Below are 12,617 nucleotides of genomic sequence, written 5' to 3'. Positions count from 1 at the left end.
AAAGCAGAGAGGAAGTGAGAGAAATAGCATCTCCACAGGCAGAGTGCTGGGCCTCTTCATCTTAAGGGCAGAATTTGCATTTTGGTTGAAATTCAGTGAATAACAAAATTTCACTGTTTCCTATGAAGAGAAAAATAGGCTTGGGATGCTTTTCATGAGGAGGCTGTTTTGTAAACACTCAGTTGTCCTTGTTTTCATCCGAGGTCTTGGGAATGCTGGGACATAGTGAGAACCTGCTTCTGAGCCAGGAGCTTGACCTGCAGACCTGGGGAAACAGGAAGAGCTTGACTCAGGGGCCCTAGGCTGCTGTCTGGGAGTGCTCTAGCCTCAGGGAGCAGAATCTCAGACAGACAGACAGACACACACACACACACACACACACACACACACACACACACACACAGAGCTCAGACTGACCTGGAAAGGGGCCAAGTGAAGCCAGGCCTGCCCACAGCCTGAGTGAGCTGACTTTTTCCAATTGGGCCAGAAGTTTCTCACACATGGAAGGGTGGGGTTGGAGACCATGGCTCATCTCCTACCCATAGGACTTCACGACACAGTTAACCTTGTGGGACAGATTACACAGGAGGGAAAATTAATCAGACATTACTTAGGCCCAGTACTGGAACTCAAAGGTCACTTATTCACCTATCATTTTTTGCCTCCATCATTAAAAACAAATTATATATTGCCCTCGCTGATGGACTTCCAGACTGAATCAAGCTTTATAAAAATCATATATTCACCTCTTCACTTCCTCATTTATTCATTCAACAAGGATTTATGCAGTGTCTACTCCAGACCGTGTACCATGGGGATAGAAAGGCAGAGAGGACATGACTTGTTCTCAGGGAGTTCCTGGGCTAGAGAGGAATGGGGCAGCAAGAGCAGGGTGGCCTGATCAGTGCAAGGCGACAGAGATGACCCTGTTCTGCATGGATGGTGATGGATGGATGCTGCTCTCAGTCCTGGTTCATAACACATTGGTCCTAAATTGAGACCATGTAGTGTTCAAGTCTCAGGTACCATTAAAGTCCAGACTGGTTGTACCCTCTCATTTCATGTTGTGAAGTATCTCTCAAATATTTCTAGCCAATCCTGGTATTATCCATACTTTTCATTTTACCCATGAGAGCCTACTTCTCATATTTATGATGGTGGTTAATAGGCCATTTGTTTTACCAATAGAAAGCCATTTCAGGCATTCAAAGTGCTAATTAACAAAGCAATGGTTTCAAGATAGTAATCAAGCTGGGTGTGGTAGCCCACACCTGTAATCCCAGCTACTTGGGAGACTGAGCAGGAGGATCAGGAGTTCCAAGCCATCCTGGGAAAGTTAGCAAGACCCTGTCTCAAAAAAAAAAAAAAAAAAAAAGTACATAGATAACAGAAATACCTGTAGCTAATGGGGGATGTACTTCCTGGTGAGAATAATGCTGAGTGTCCACCTGGACTGGCAGGGTTTTTTGTTGCTGTTGTTCTTTTTAGATATACATGACAGTAGAGTGTATTTTGACATATTATACATACATGGAGTATAACTTCCCATTCTTCTGGTTGTTCATGGTGTGGAGTTTCACTGGTCATGTGTTCATATATGAACATAGGAAAGTTATGTCCTATTCATTCTACTGTCTTTCCTATTCCCATCTTCCCTCCCTTCCCTTCATTCCCTTTTATCTAATCCAACGAACTTCTATTCTTCCCTCCCTCTTCTTTTTTTTTTAATACCTTTATTTATTTATTTTTATGTGATGCTGAGAATCAAACCCAGTGCCTCACGCATGCCAGGCACATGCTCTAGCACTGAGCTACAATCCCAGCCCTTCTCCCTCTTCTTATTTTGTGCTAGCATCTGCACATCAGAGAGAACATTCGGCCTTTGATTTGGGGGATTGGCTTATTTCATTAAGCATGAGAGTCTCCAGTTCCACCCATTTACCAGCAATCCCATAATTTCATTCTTCTTTATGCTTTAGTAATATTCCATTATGTATATATACCACATTTTTTCATCTGTTGAAGGGCACCTCGGTTGGTTCCATAGGTTAGCTATTGTGAATTGAGCTGCTATAAACATTGATGTGACTGTGTCACTATGGTATGCTGACTTTAACGGACTGTGAGTTCTTCATTGAAATGCCAGCAACAACGAGTTCACAGTTGGACTTAAGTAAGACATGCACAATATCCCATGACATGCTATATTTTTTAAATATTTCAAAGTTCAGACTTCCTAAGAAGAATGAATGCCTACTATCAGCATAAATCTGAGTGACATCTAACAAATGGCTGTTATTACATTTTATTTCCCCTTAAAGATTATCGCCATTGTCTTTTCTACCAATGAACATGCTGAGGTGAAATTCTAGGCAAGTCTGATTTAATTTTTGTCATTATGTATGATTTGCCTGTTCTGTCTGGATATCAGTTGAATGCTTTCTCCATCCTTTCTCCATTCGGTTGCCAAATTCTGTGCCAGTTTGTCTTGGAACATGGTGTGCACTTTTGGTTGTTTATTTAAATTTCATTTCAGGGTAACATGAATGCAGAACATTTTAAAAATCAAAGGTTATAGAGCTCAACGAATTACCATATCATAAGCACACCCGGGTAATCGTCACCCAGGTTAAGAAGCAGAACATCTCTAGCAATCCAAGAACATTCCTGGTGCTCCCTTCCAGTCACAACCTCCCTGAGAATCACCACTTTCCACACTTCTAAAGCCATAAATTATGTTTTCCCTACTTGTTGAAGTGTACAGTATGTACTCTTGTGTGTGGGTTCCTTTGCCCACTGTTATGTCTGTGAGATAACCACGTTCCAGGGAGCTGTAGTTCATTCTTTTCCTTTGCCATGGTGTGATCCATCTCTCGTTGATGACTGTCTTCATTGATTCAGGTTTGAGACTATTACAAGAAGATTCTTGTAGTCTCTTGTGGCTTATGTTGTGTGCATTCTTCTAGAATTTTGCATTTTCTGTAATTTTACTTATATACTTAGGAGTGAAATTGCTGGATCATTTAGGGTGTGTATACCCTCAACTTCAGTAGATAATGCCCAACCAGTTTCCAAAATGACTCTACAAATTTACACTTCTACCAGAAATGCGTAAAAGTTCCAGGAGCCTCATATCCCTAATAATCATTGGCATTTTCAGTCTTGATTTTTCCCCCCATTCTGATGGGTATGTTTGTGGTATCACTTTATTTTAATCTCCTTGATTTTTTTTTTTTTTGCAGTGGGGAGGTACTGGGGACCAAACTTAGGGGCACTTGATCACTGAGCCCACATCCCCAGCACTATTTTGAAGTTTTTTTAGAGACAAGGTCTCACTGAGTTGCTTAGCATCTTGCTGTTGCTGAGGCTGGCTTTGAACTTGCGATCCTCCTGCCTCAGCCTCCAGAGCCGCTGGGATTACAGGTGTGGGCCACTGTGCCCAGCAATTTCCTTGATTATTAATGCTGTTTAGACACTTTATCATATGTGTATTGTCTGCTTGAACATCTAATTTGAGAAGTGCCTCTTCGGTTCACTTGCCCGATTTTCTACTGGGTTGTCTGTTCATTTCACGGTTATTTGTGGGAGTTCTTTACATTATTCTGGATACCAGAACTTTCAGTGTTTTACATGGTTCCAAGTGTCTTCTTTTAGGCAAGTTGCTTTTTCATGTTCTTATGGTACCTTTGATGAATAGAATTTAAATATAATTCTATTTGTTAATCCTTTCTTTTTAGAATTTTTGATAAAAAACACACAGCAACAACAAAAAAAATCTACCATCTTAACTATCTTTAAGTGTTCAAGTCAGTAGTGTTTCCTTCTTGTGAAAGAGTTCCAGAACTTTGTCATCTTATAAATCTGAAACTCTATATTCATTATACAACAACTTTTCTTTTACTTCTTCCCTCAGTCCCTGGTAACCACGTTCTACTCTCCATCTATGAATCTGACTACTTGTGGTACCTCATTTGAGTGGAATCACACGGTATTTGTTTTTCTGTAACTGGCTTATTATAATGTTTAGTATAATGTCCTCAGCATTCAGCCACCTTGGAGCATATGATAATAATTCTTTCCTTTTAGCATCACTTTTTGCACATTTTTTAAAAAACTGGGTTCAGGAAGTTTCCTTATTTCTTAATTCTAAGAGTTGACTTGTGTCAAATGCTTTTCTGAAGCTCCTTTTTACAAAAGTTAAACCAATTGTAAATTGCTGGGGTAAGCCTAACTGGGCTTAATGTATTATCCTTTTAATATACTATTTAAGTCTTATTACCAACGTTAATGTATTACTGGATTCAATTTGTCAACACTGTATATGAGATTTTTGTATCTATATTTAGGGAGATTGATCACTGGAAGATTTTTAATATTGTTTACAGTGACACTTCTTTTTGGCTGTTGGTTATTTGGGTAAGAATTCTATTTACCCATGGACTACATCACTTTTGGCCTCTGTTAGGTTTACAAGGAGATGGTCTATTGCTCTTAACAGGGAACTATAGTCGATGACCTGAAAAAAAAAAAGAAAATGAATGCCTTCTCTATATTTATACAGGCCAGAAACAGAATGACAAAAATCCCATGGAATAAAACAGAATCATCTGTGGGTTCTTGATGGTTTGGTATGTTGTGGATTCAATGAGGCAATATATATTCCCTAGTAAAATAACACCTGGTAAGAGGCCTTATGTTGCAGATTGTGCATGAGGTAATGGCTCTGAGTTCCAATAGGTGAAAACTTCCCAAGGAAAAATGGTCTCGGAGAGTTTCTGTTTTCTGCCCTGCTCCATGATGAAGAGGACTGTTCTAGCTGAGAACACAGCGATATTCATCCCCAACAGCAGAACATCCAGGAGATAATTGGCAAATGTATACTATTTTACAAAAATAATAATTTCTTCTGCAGTGCCACATAATACATTCTTTTTAAATTGGTACATATTAATTATAGAGAATAGTGAGTTTCATTGTGGCTTGATCCTACATGCATATAGCATAATATGGTTAATTTCATTCCTAATACTTCCTCTTACCCTCCCCTCACTCCTCTCCCTGATTCCCTTTCTCTACACTCATGGTCTCTCTTCTATATTCATGATGATTTCCCCCTCTCTAGCTTCCATGTATGAGAGAAAACATACAATACCATCTTTCTGAGTTTGGCTTATTTCACTTAACATGATGTTCTCCAATTCCAATCATTTTCCTGCAGGTGACATAATTTTGTTCTTCTATGTGGCTGAATAAAAACCCACTGTGGGGGCTGGGGTTGTGGCTCAGCGATAGAGCACTCACCTCTCACGTGTGAGACCCTGGGTTCGATCCTCAGCACCACATAAAAATAAAATAAAGATATTGTGCCCATGTAAAACTAAAAAAAATTTTTTAAAAACCCATTGTGTATATATACCACATTTTATTTATCCATTCATTTGCTGATGGACACCTCGGCTGGTACCATAACGTGGCTATGTGAATTGTGCCACAATAAACCTGGGTATGCATTCATCTCTAAAGTATGCTGACTTTAATTCTTTCAGATAAATATTGAGGAGTGGTATAGCTGGATCTATGGTAGTTCTTATGTTTAGTTTTTTGAGGACCCTCCATATTGATTTCCATAGTTGCTGTACTAATTTACATTCTCACCAACAGTATATAAGAGTTCCCTTTTCCCCATATCCTCACCAGTATTTATTATTTGTATTCTTGATGATTGCCATTCTGACTGGGGTGAGATGGAATCTCAATGTAGTTTTGATTTGCATGTCCTTGGTGGCTACAGATGATGAACATTTTTTTTTCATATAATTGTTGGCAATTTGTACTTCTTTTGAAAAGTGTCTGTTTTGTTCCTTTGCCCATTTATTTATTGGGATATTTTTATCTTTTTGTTTGTTTGTTTTGAGCTCTTTATCCATTCTGGATATTAATCCTGTGTCAGAAGAATAGTTGGCAAAGATTTTTCTCCCATTGTGTAGGCTGTCTCTTTGATCTCCTGTTTCATTTGCTCTGCAAAAGCTTTTTAATTTGATGCTATTACATTTATTAATCCTTGGTACTATTTCCTGAGCTATAGGACTCCTATTCAGGAATTTGTTGCCTGTACCTATATGTTGAAGTGTTTCCCCTATATTTTCTTTTAGTATTTGCAAAGTTCTGGTCTTATACTTAGGTTTTTGGTCCATTTTGAATTGACTTTTATATAGGGTGAGAGTTGGGATCTAGTTTCCAGTATCAATTCACTATGGCTGTCTGGGTTTGTCTTGGTGTCTTCCATTCTATTCCATTGTCTATGTGTCTGTTTTATGCCAGGATCATTCTGTTTTGTTATTATGGCTCTGTAGTATAATTTGTTTTGGGGGGTTTTTTGTGTTTTTTTTTTAATTTTTATTGTTGGTTGTTCAAAACATTACATAGTTCTTGATATATCATATTTCACACTTTGATTCAAGTGGGTTATGAACTCCCATTTTTACCCCATATACAGATTGCAGAATCACATCGGTAGGTATTTGCTGCCTCCAATGTTGCTCTTTTTGTTCAGGATTTTTGCTTTAGTCACTCTGGGTCTTTTCTTCCTCATATGAATTTTAGGACTGGATTTTCTAATTCTATAAAGAATATCATTAGCATTTAATATGGAATTGCATTGAATATGTACATCACTTTTGGTAATATGGCCATTTTAGCAATATTAATTCTGCCAATCCATGAACATAGGAGATTTCCCCATTTTTTAGTGTCTTCTTCAATTTCTTTTTTCAGCATTTTGTAATCTTTCACGTTAAAGTTTTTCATCTCCTCGTTTTTCTTAAGATATTGTGAGTGAAAATCATTTTCCTGATTTCTTTCTTAGGGTGTTCAATATTAGTATATAGAAAAGCTATTGTTTTTAACTGTCTTCTTAATATTTATTTTTTAGTTGTAGTTGGACATAATATCTTTATTCATTTATATGTGGTGCTGAGGATCAAACCCAGGGCCTCGCACGTGCTAGGCGAGCACTCTACCGCTGAGTCACAACCCCAGCCCTAACCATTTTTTTTTTAATTAAAAGCAAATTGGATGTATCAGATATGGGGCACAAAATGACCTGTCAGATGTGAGGAGATTTAAGTTTCTTTTCACCTCTCTGCCTTGTTATGATGAATCTACTAGCAATGAAGAGGAAGTTCTACTGCATGCCATTTTAAATTGATAGAGGCCAAGGCACCAAGGAGAAGCTAGGAAGAAAATAGATGTTCTCAGCAAGTAAGGAAGTGTGTGTGTGTGTGTGTGTGTGTGTGTGTGTCTGTGTGTGTGTGTGTGGTTCTTGCCTGTGTGTATTTACAAGTATTCAACTAGACCTTCAACAATGGCATCTTTTCAGAGGATCTTTGGGGATTATGACAGACTATAGCTGCAAATAACTAATTCCTCATACTTTGGAAGTGGTCACATAGTCCCTTTGTGTTTGGGAGACCACTGCTGGAAATAGGTCTTGGTGCTAAGCAGTTATGAGGTAGGGATGAAGAGAATCTCAGGGTTTGAGCTACTGCAAACTTCCCCCCGCCAGAATCATTTACTTTTTCAACTGGCTCAAGCATATCTATAGGAATGCCTGTAATAGGTCAGGCACTATTCTACTCAGGGACACAATGTCTAGGTCTTTTCCCTCAAGCAGCTCATAGCTAGTGTATTAGTTAACTTTTTCCATGTGGTAGACCATCCCCCTAAAACTTAGTGACTTCAAACAACAGACATTTATTTGGCTCCAATTCTTTGAATCAGCAGTTGAGGCTGGGCTCAGCTGGACTGTTCTTCTGGTATTGATTGGGCTCACTCAAGTGAACATGGTTAGTTTCCAGGTCAGCTGGAGTTGGCTGGTCTGAGGTGACCTCAGTTGGGACATTCATCTCTCCTGCACACGGTCTCTCATTCTTCAGTGTCTTGGGCTTGTTCACATGCAGCCCACAGGGTTCCAAGAAGGAGAAGGAAGGAGACATGCAAGACTTCCACTGCCTTCTATGGGTCAAAACAGATGAAGAGGCAAATATAGACTACAGAGATGGAAAATGGGCCCCACCTCTTGATGGAAAGAGTTGCAAAGTCAAATGACAAAAGGATTTGATAAAGGAAAGAGTGGAGAACTGTGGCCCTTTGGGCAATCCTTCTAACACAGCCCTATCATTAAACACAGTTGTGCGAGCAAACAGTCTAACCACCTTATCCTGCAGTGGAAGATTTAACTCAGCCTTCTCAAATCTCCATCTGGATTCAGTATGATTTGTCTATGTGTTCTGTATCGATTTTAGAAAAAAAAAAAAAGTTTTGTCTCAATGGCCTTTATTTCATTTTATTGTATTTTAAAGAAAGATCGTTCTTAAATGCAAAAACTCAATGCTTATTTAGCTTCTACACAAAGAAGACCTTTGAAATTCAGCTTGCTATGTTGCAAATCTGGGAGAGTCTGTCCCATGTGCTCAGTGGGGTTTGTTTGGTGAAGGAGCTGGCTAGTGCAATTCTTGGAGTGATGATGTGACAAGGAAATGTGCACAGAGTCAGCACCGGGACCCTGGGTTGGAATTTTACAAGGCTAGTCAAATGGCTCAGCCATCTGATAGTTTTTGTCTAGGAATTTGTGAATAGGACACACTATGGTGGAAGGTCCCCTGAAACAATTATGAGAGTTTCCTTTTCTAAGCATAAAACATTGACATTTATCAGCCATGTTTGCTCTTCATTCTTTTCCATTTGGGCCTGGGGACACAAGAACATTGAATGGGCTTAAATTTTATCAGAAAGGATTAAAAAATTTTTATATGCAACTCTACAAGTCATTAAATAAGCAAGATATAGAGTCCTGTTCTCTAAGAATCTTTAGGAATAAGCCAGAGAGCCATTAGTCTTGTTTCAGAGTCCAGAAATGTAGTGTTCATTGTAGACTGAGATTCTGGAGCACTTTGCATTGTGTTCTTTTGAAGTTACGAAGTGAAATGGAGGAACTCTTCTGTTTTAATATATAAGTATGTTTTCCAATAAGACTTGACTTTCAAAGACAATTAAGAGAGGTAAAACCTAAAGTGCTCCTCTCTTCGGAGGATACTAGTTTCTGGAGCCTTCCTGACCTGCATGATTCTGTCACATAAAGCTATTCTTATATTCTGGTCTTCTTACTATGGCGCCTCTGTCTTTACTCAGTTGGATTCAGAATATTTTGCAGCACAGTCCCACTTAGAAAGTCCTACAAAGAAGAGATCCATATTTTCAAACATGCATTTTTTAAAAAAATTAGTTACAACAAATTGTAAAGCAACAGATCAGCAGATGATAAAAAAAAATAACAAAGAAATTTAATCACTACAAGGCCAAGAAGTATAATGTTGGGAGGGAAAGGAAGGTATCTGGGGAATGAGATTGATCAAATTGGTTTATGTGCAAGCACAAATATGACATGATGAATCCCACTATTGTGGGTAATTATAATGTACCAACAAAAAATAAATTTTAAAAAGTAGAATGTTACCAGCATCCCCAAGTCCCTGCTTGCAGCCAGACTCATTCCTTACCACCTCTTTTCAGCTCAAGTGTAGCCACCATCCTGGCTTCGAATAGCATAGGCTGGTTCTGTTTGGTTTAAAACTTGGTGCAAATGAATCACCACAATTGCCTGGCTTGTTTTGCTCAGCATTCTGGCTCATCCATCTATGTTGTTGTGAAAAGCTATGGTTGGCTCATTTTCACCAATTTCCACTGAATGAATGTACTATAATTTATGTATCAGTTCTGCAGTTAATGGGCCTTCTTATTGTTTCCAGTTGTGGCGATTATGAACCTTCTTGTACATGAATTTTGGTGCCCATATGCACTATTACTGTTGAGTGTATATTTAGGAATAGAATTGCCATGTTGCTCTCATATGTTCAATTTTAGTAGGGATGCCCAGTTTTCCATAGTGGATGTGCCAATTCATACTCCCACTAACAGTGCTTTCTATCCTTGTTAACACTTGCTACTGTCAGTCTGTCTATACCATGTGGGACTGTGCAGTTGTATCTCATTGTGACTATAATTAGCATTTCTCTCTTATTAGTGAGGTTGCACATCCTCTCACATGTGTAATGAGTCTTTGGATAGCTTTTTTTGTGATGCACCAATTCATGCATCTTGCCAACTCTTCTGTGGTTCGTCTATTTAGTACTGATTGGCATGTGCTGTTTTTAATTTCTGGATACAAGCCCTTTGGAGGTTACATGAATTGCAAATATCTTCCCCAGCTCTTCATGGTGGCTTTTGATGATCAGAAGTTCTTAATTTAATACAGTCCAATAATCTATCCATGTGGCAATACCACAGCTTTGAAAAGTAATCCAGTTTTGCAGTAAGTCTTCAAATCTTGTAGCATAGGTCTTCCAGGTTTTTCTTCTTTTTCAAGATTGCTTTGTCTATTCTTGGTCTGTAGCATTTCCATACATTTTAACATCAGTTTGTTGTCTGAGATTTTTATTTAGAACTGTATTAAATCCATATAGATCAATTGGGACAAACTCGAACATTTGAGCCTTCCATTATACGGTCATGGTATAGTTCTTCATTTACTTAGGTCTTTCGTTTTATACATCAATATTTTGTCCTGTCCCATGTAGAAGTCTTTCAAACTTTTTGTTGGATTTATTCTTAGGTATTTGATTTTTTTCACATACTTGTAAATGACATCCTTTACATTTTTTTGTTTTCTGTTTATTTCGAGTATCTAGACATATTTGATGCTTTCTATTGAATGTAGACCCAATGTCCTTGACTAACTCACATATTAATTATAATGGTTTGTCTGAAGGTTCTCTGGGGTTATCTGTGACAAACAGTCATATCACCTGTGAGCCCTAACACTATTATTTATTCTCTTCCTGTCCTGGTGCTTCTCATTTCTGTTTCTGGTATCCTCATTGACTCTGTGGCCTTTGGCCTAATGAAGTCTTTCCCTCTTTCCTTCCAGAGGAAGCTGAGGCACTTATCGACTATGAAGATAATTTCCCTGATGACAGATCCGTGTCATTCAAAGAGCTCATGGAAGATTCCCGGACAGAGGCAGAAGAGGACAGAGGTCAGGAAGAAGCCTCCGAGGAGGCCCCCAAGCAAGACCGTCTGGTTTCCATTTCTGTGGGGAAGGAACATGCAGCCTGGGATAAAGCATCTGTGCCAACCACAGGCTTGTCTGGCCCTGAGAGCAGTGTCCCCACGGACTGGCCAAAATCCCAGCTAAACCAGAAGTACTCGCTCTGGTTTCCTGCTGAGACTTTCCACAAGCCTGAGTTGGAAAAGGACGTGGAGGATGACACCAAAAAGCAGTTTCCTGCTGGAGACAATCACAGTGGAGCGAAATTGGTCCCAGGTGAACCCGAAACCAAGGTGATCTATGGTAGCACTGAGGGCCCCTTGGGGCCTTTTGTGGACAGAAATGACAGCAGGGCAGGGGACCCAGTGGTAAGCAGCAGTGATGAGTCCTGGTTAGATGGGTACCCTGTGACGGACAAGGCTTGGAGGAAAGAGGAGGTAGAAGGGGAGGATGAGGGGGACAAGGGGGATGGGTCAGTAGGACAGGATGAAAGTGTTCTCGTGACTCCTGATCAGCCCATCCTCGTGGAAGTCAAGAAGCCCAGGAGCACGGCTCTCACACCAAGTGAGGACACGACCCACAGTTCAGTTCTTCCATCTCAAATGCTAGATGTGGAGGCATTGGCTCTCAGGCCCATGAACGTGTCTGAGACAGAGGGTCCCCCCAATAGGGATGGTGACTCCACCAAGTACCAGCCAACTCTACCTTGGAGATTCACCACAGACGAGTCTCCCATGGCCACCCCACCCCACGAACTCACCCACTCGACCCTGGAGACAATGACAACAACCGCTATCCACCAGCTGCCTACCCACATCCCCTCAACTAGCACCGAGGCCACCATGCTGCCAGTGGAAACCACTGCTCCTGAGGTCCAGGACAGCTTCCCCTACCTGCTGTCTGAGGACTTCCTAGGACAGGAAGGCCCCGGGCCAGGTGCAAATGAGGCAGAGCTCCTTCCAACTCTGGAGCCCTGCGTGGGAGACGAGTGTCCCAGCCTCAGCAGAGGCCCCGTGATCGCCACCATTGTCACAGTCCTGTGCCTGCTGCTGCTCCTGGCAAGTGTGGGGGCCGTGTGGGGTTACCACAGGTGCCAGCACAAGAGCTCCGTGTACAAGCTGAATGTCGGCCAGCGGCAGGCCAGGCACTACCACCAGCAGATTGAGATGGAGAAAGTCTAACCACCTTCGGAGGAAAAAAGAACCGTGGGACCCCAGAGCGCAGGTGGAATAGGGCTCATCTTCTTTCCCCGCAGGTCTGTGTTCTGTAGGCTGAGAAGTGTCTCTGCAGACACCCGGCAGGGCAGGGAGGTTTTGGTGGCTTCGTGACATAGGTCGATGTCTCCTCCACCATCTGCTCTGGAATGGATTGCACTAAGACCTGTGTGTGGGCCCTGATTCCAAACACAAGGTCCAAAATCACCTCTTGCTTCATCAAAATGTTGTCTTCTTTTCCTTTTTTAAGAAAGAAAAGCACTGACTCCGCATCCTGAAATTTTAAAAGTAGACTTAAT

General features: G+C 40.5%; 1 protein-coding gene across 1 annotated transcript in view; it reads left to right on the top strand.

Annotated features, from left to right (window-relative positions):
* Window positions 1-12,360, top strand: part of Susd5 (sushi domain containing 5) — a 54,726-nt gene extending 42,366 nt beyond the window's left edge. The window contains exon 5 of the mRNA XM_026405515.2: window positions 10,985-12,360. Coding sequence (XP_026261300.2) covers window positions 10,985-12,285 — 1,301 coding nt within the window. The 3' untranslated portion in view covers window positions 12,286-12,360. The remainder of the gene's footprint in view (window positions 1-10,984) is intronic.
* Window positions 12,361-12,617: the final 257 nt, after the last annotated feature.

The sequence above is a fragment of the Urocitellus parryii genome, chromosome 3 (assembly GCF_045843805.1).
Source record: "Urocitellus parryii isolate mUroPar1 chromosome 3, mUroPar1.hap1, whole genome shotgun sequence".
Lineage (NCBI taxonomy): Eukaryota > Metazoa > Chordata > Mammalia > Rodentia > Sciuridae > Urocitellus > Urocitellus parryii.
The sequence above is the reverse complement of the archived record's forward strand: the minus strand, read 5'-3'. Positions and strand labels throughout refer to the sequence as shown.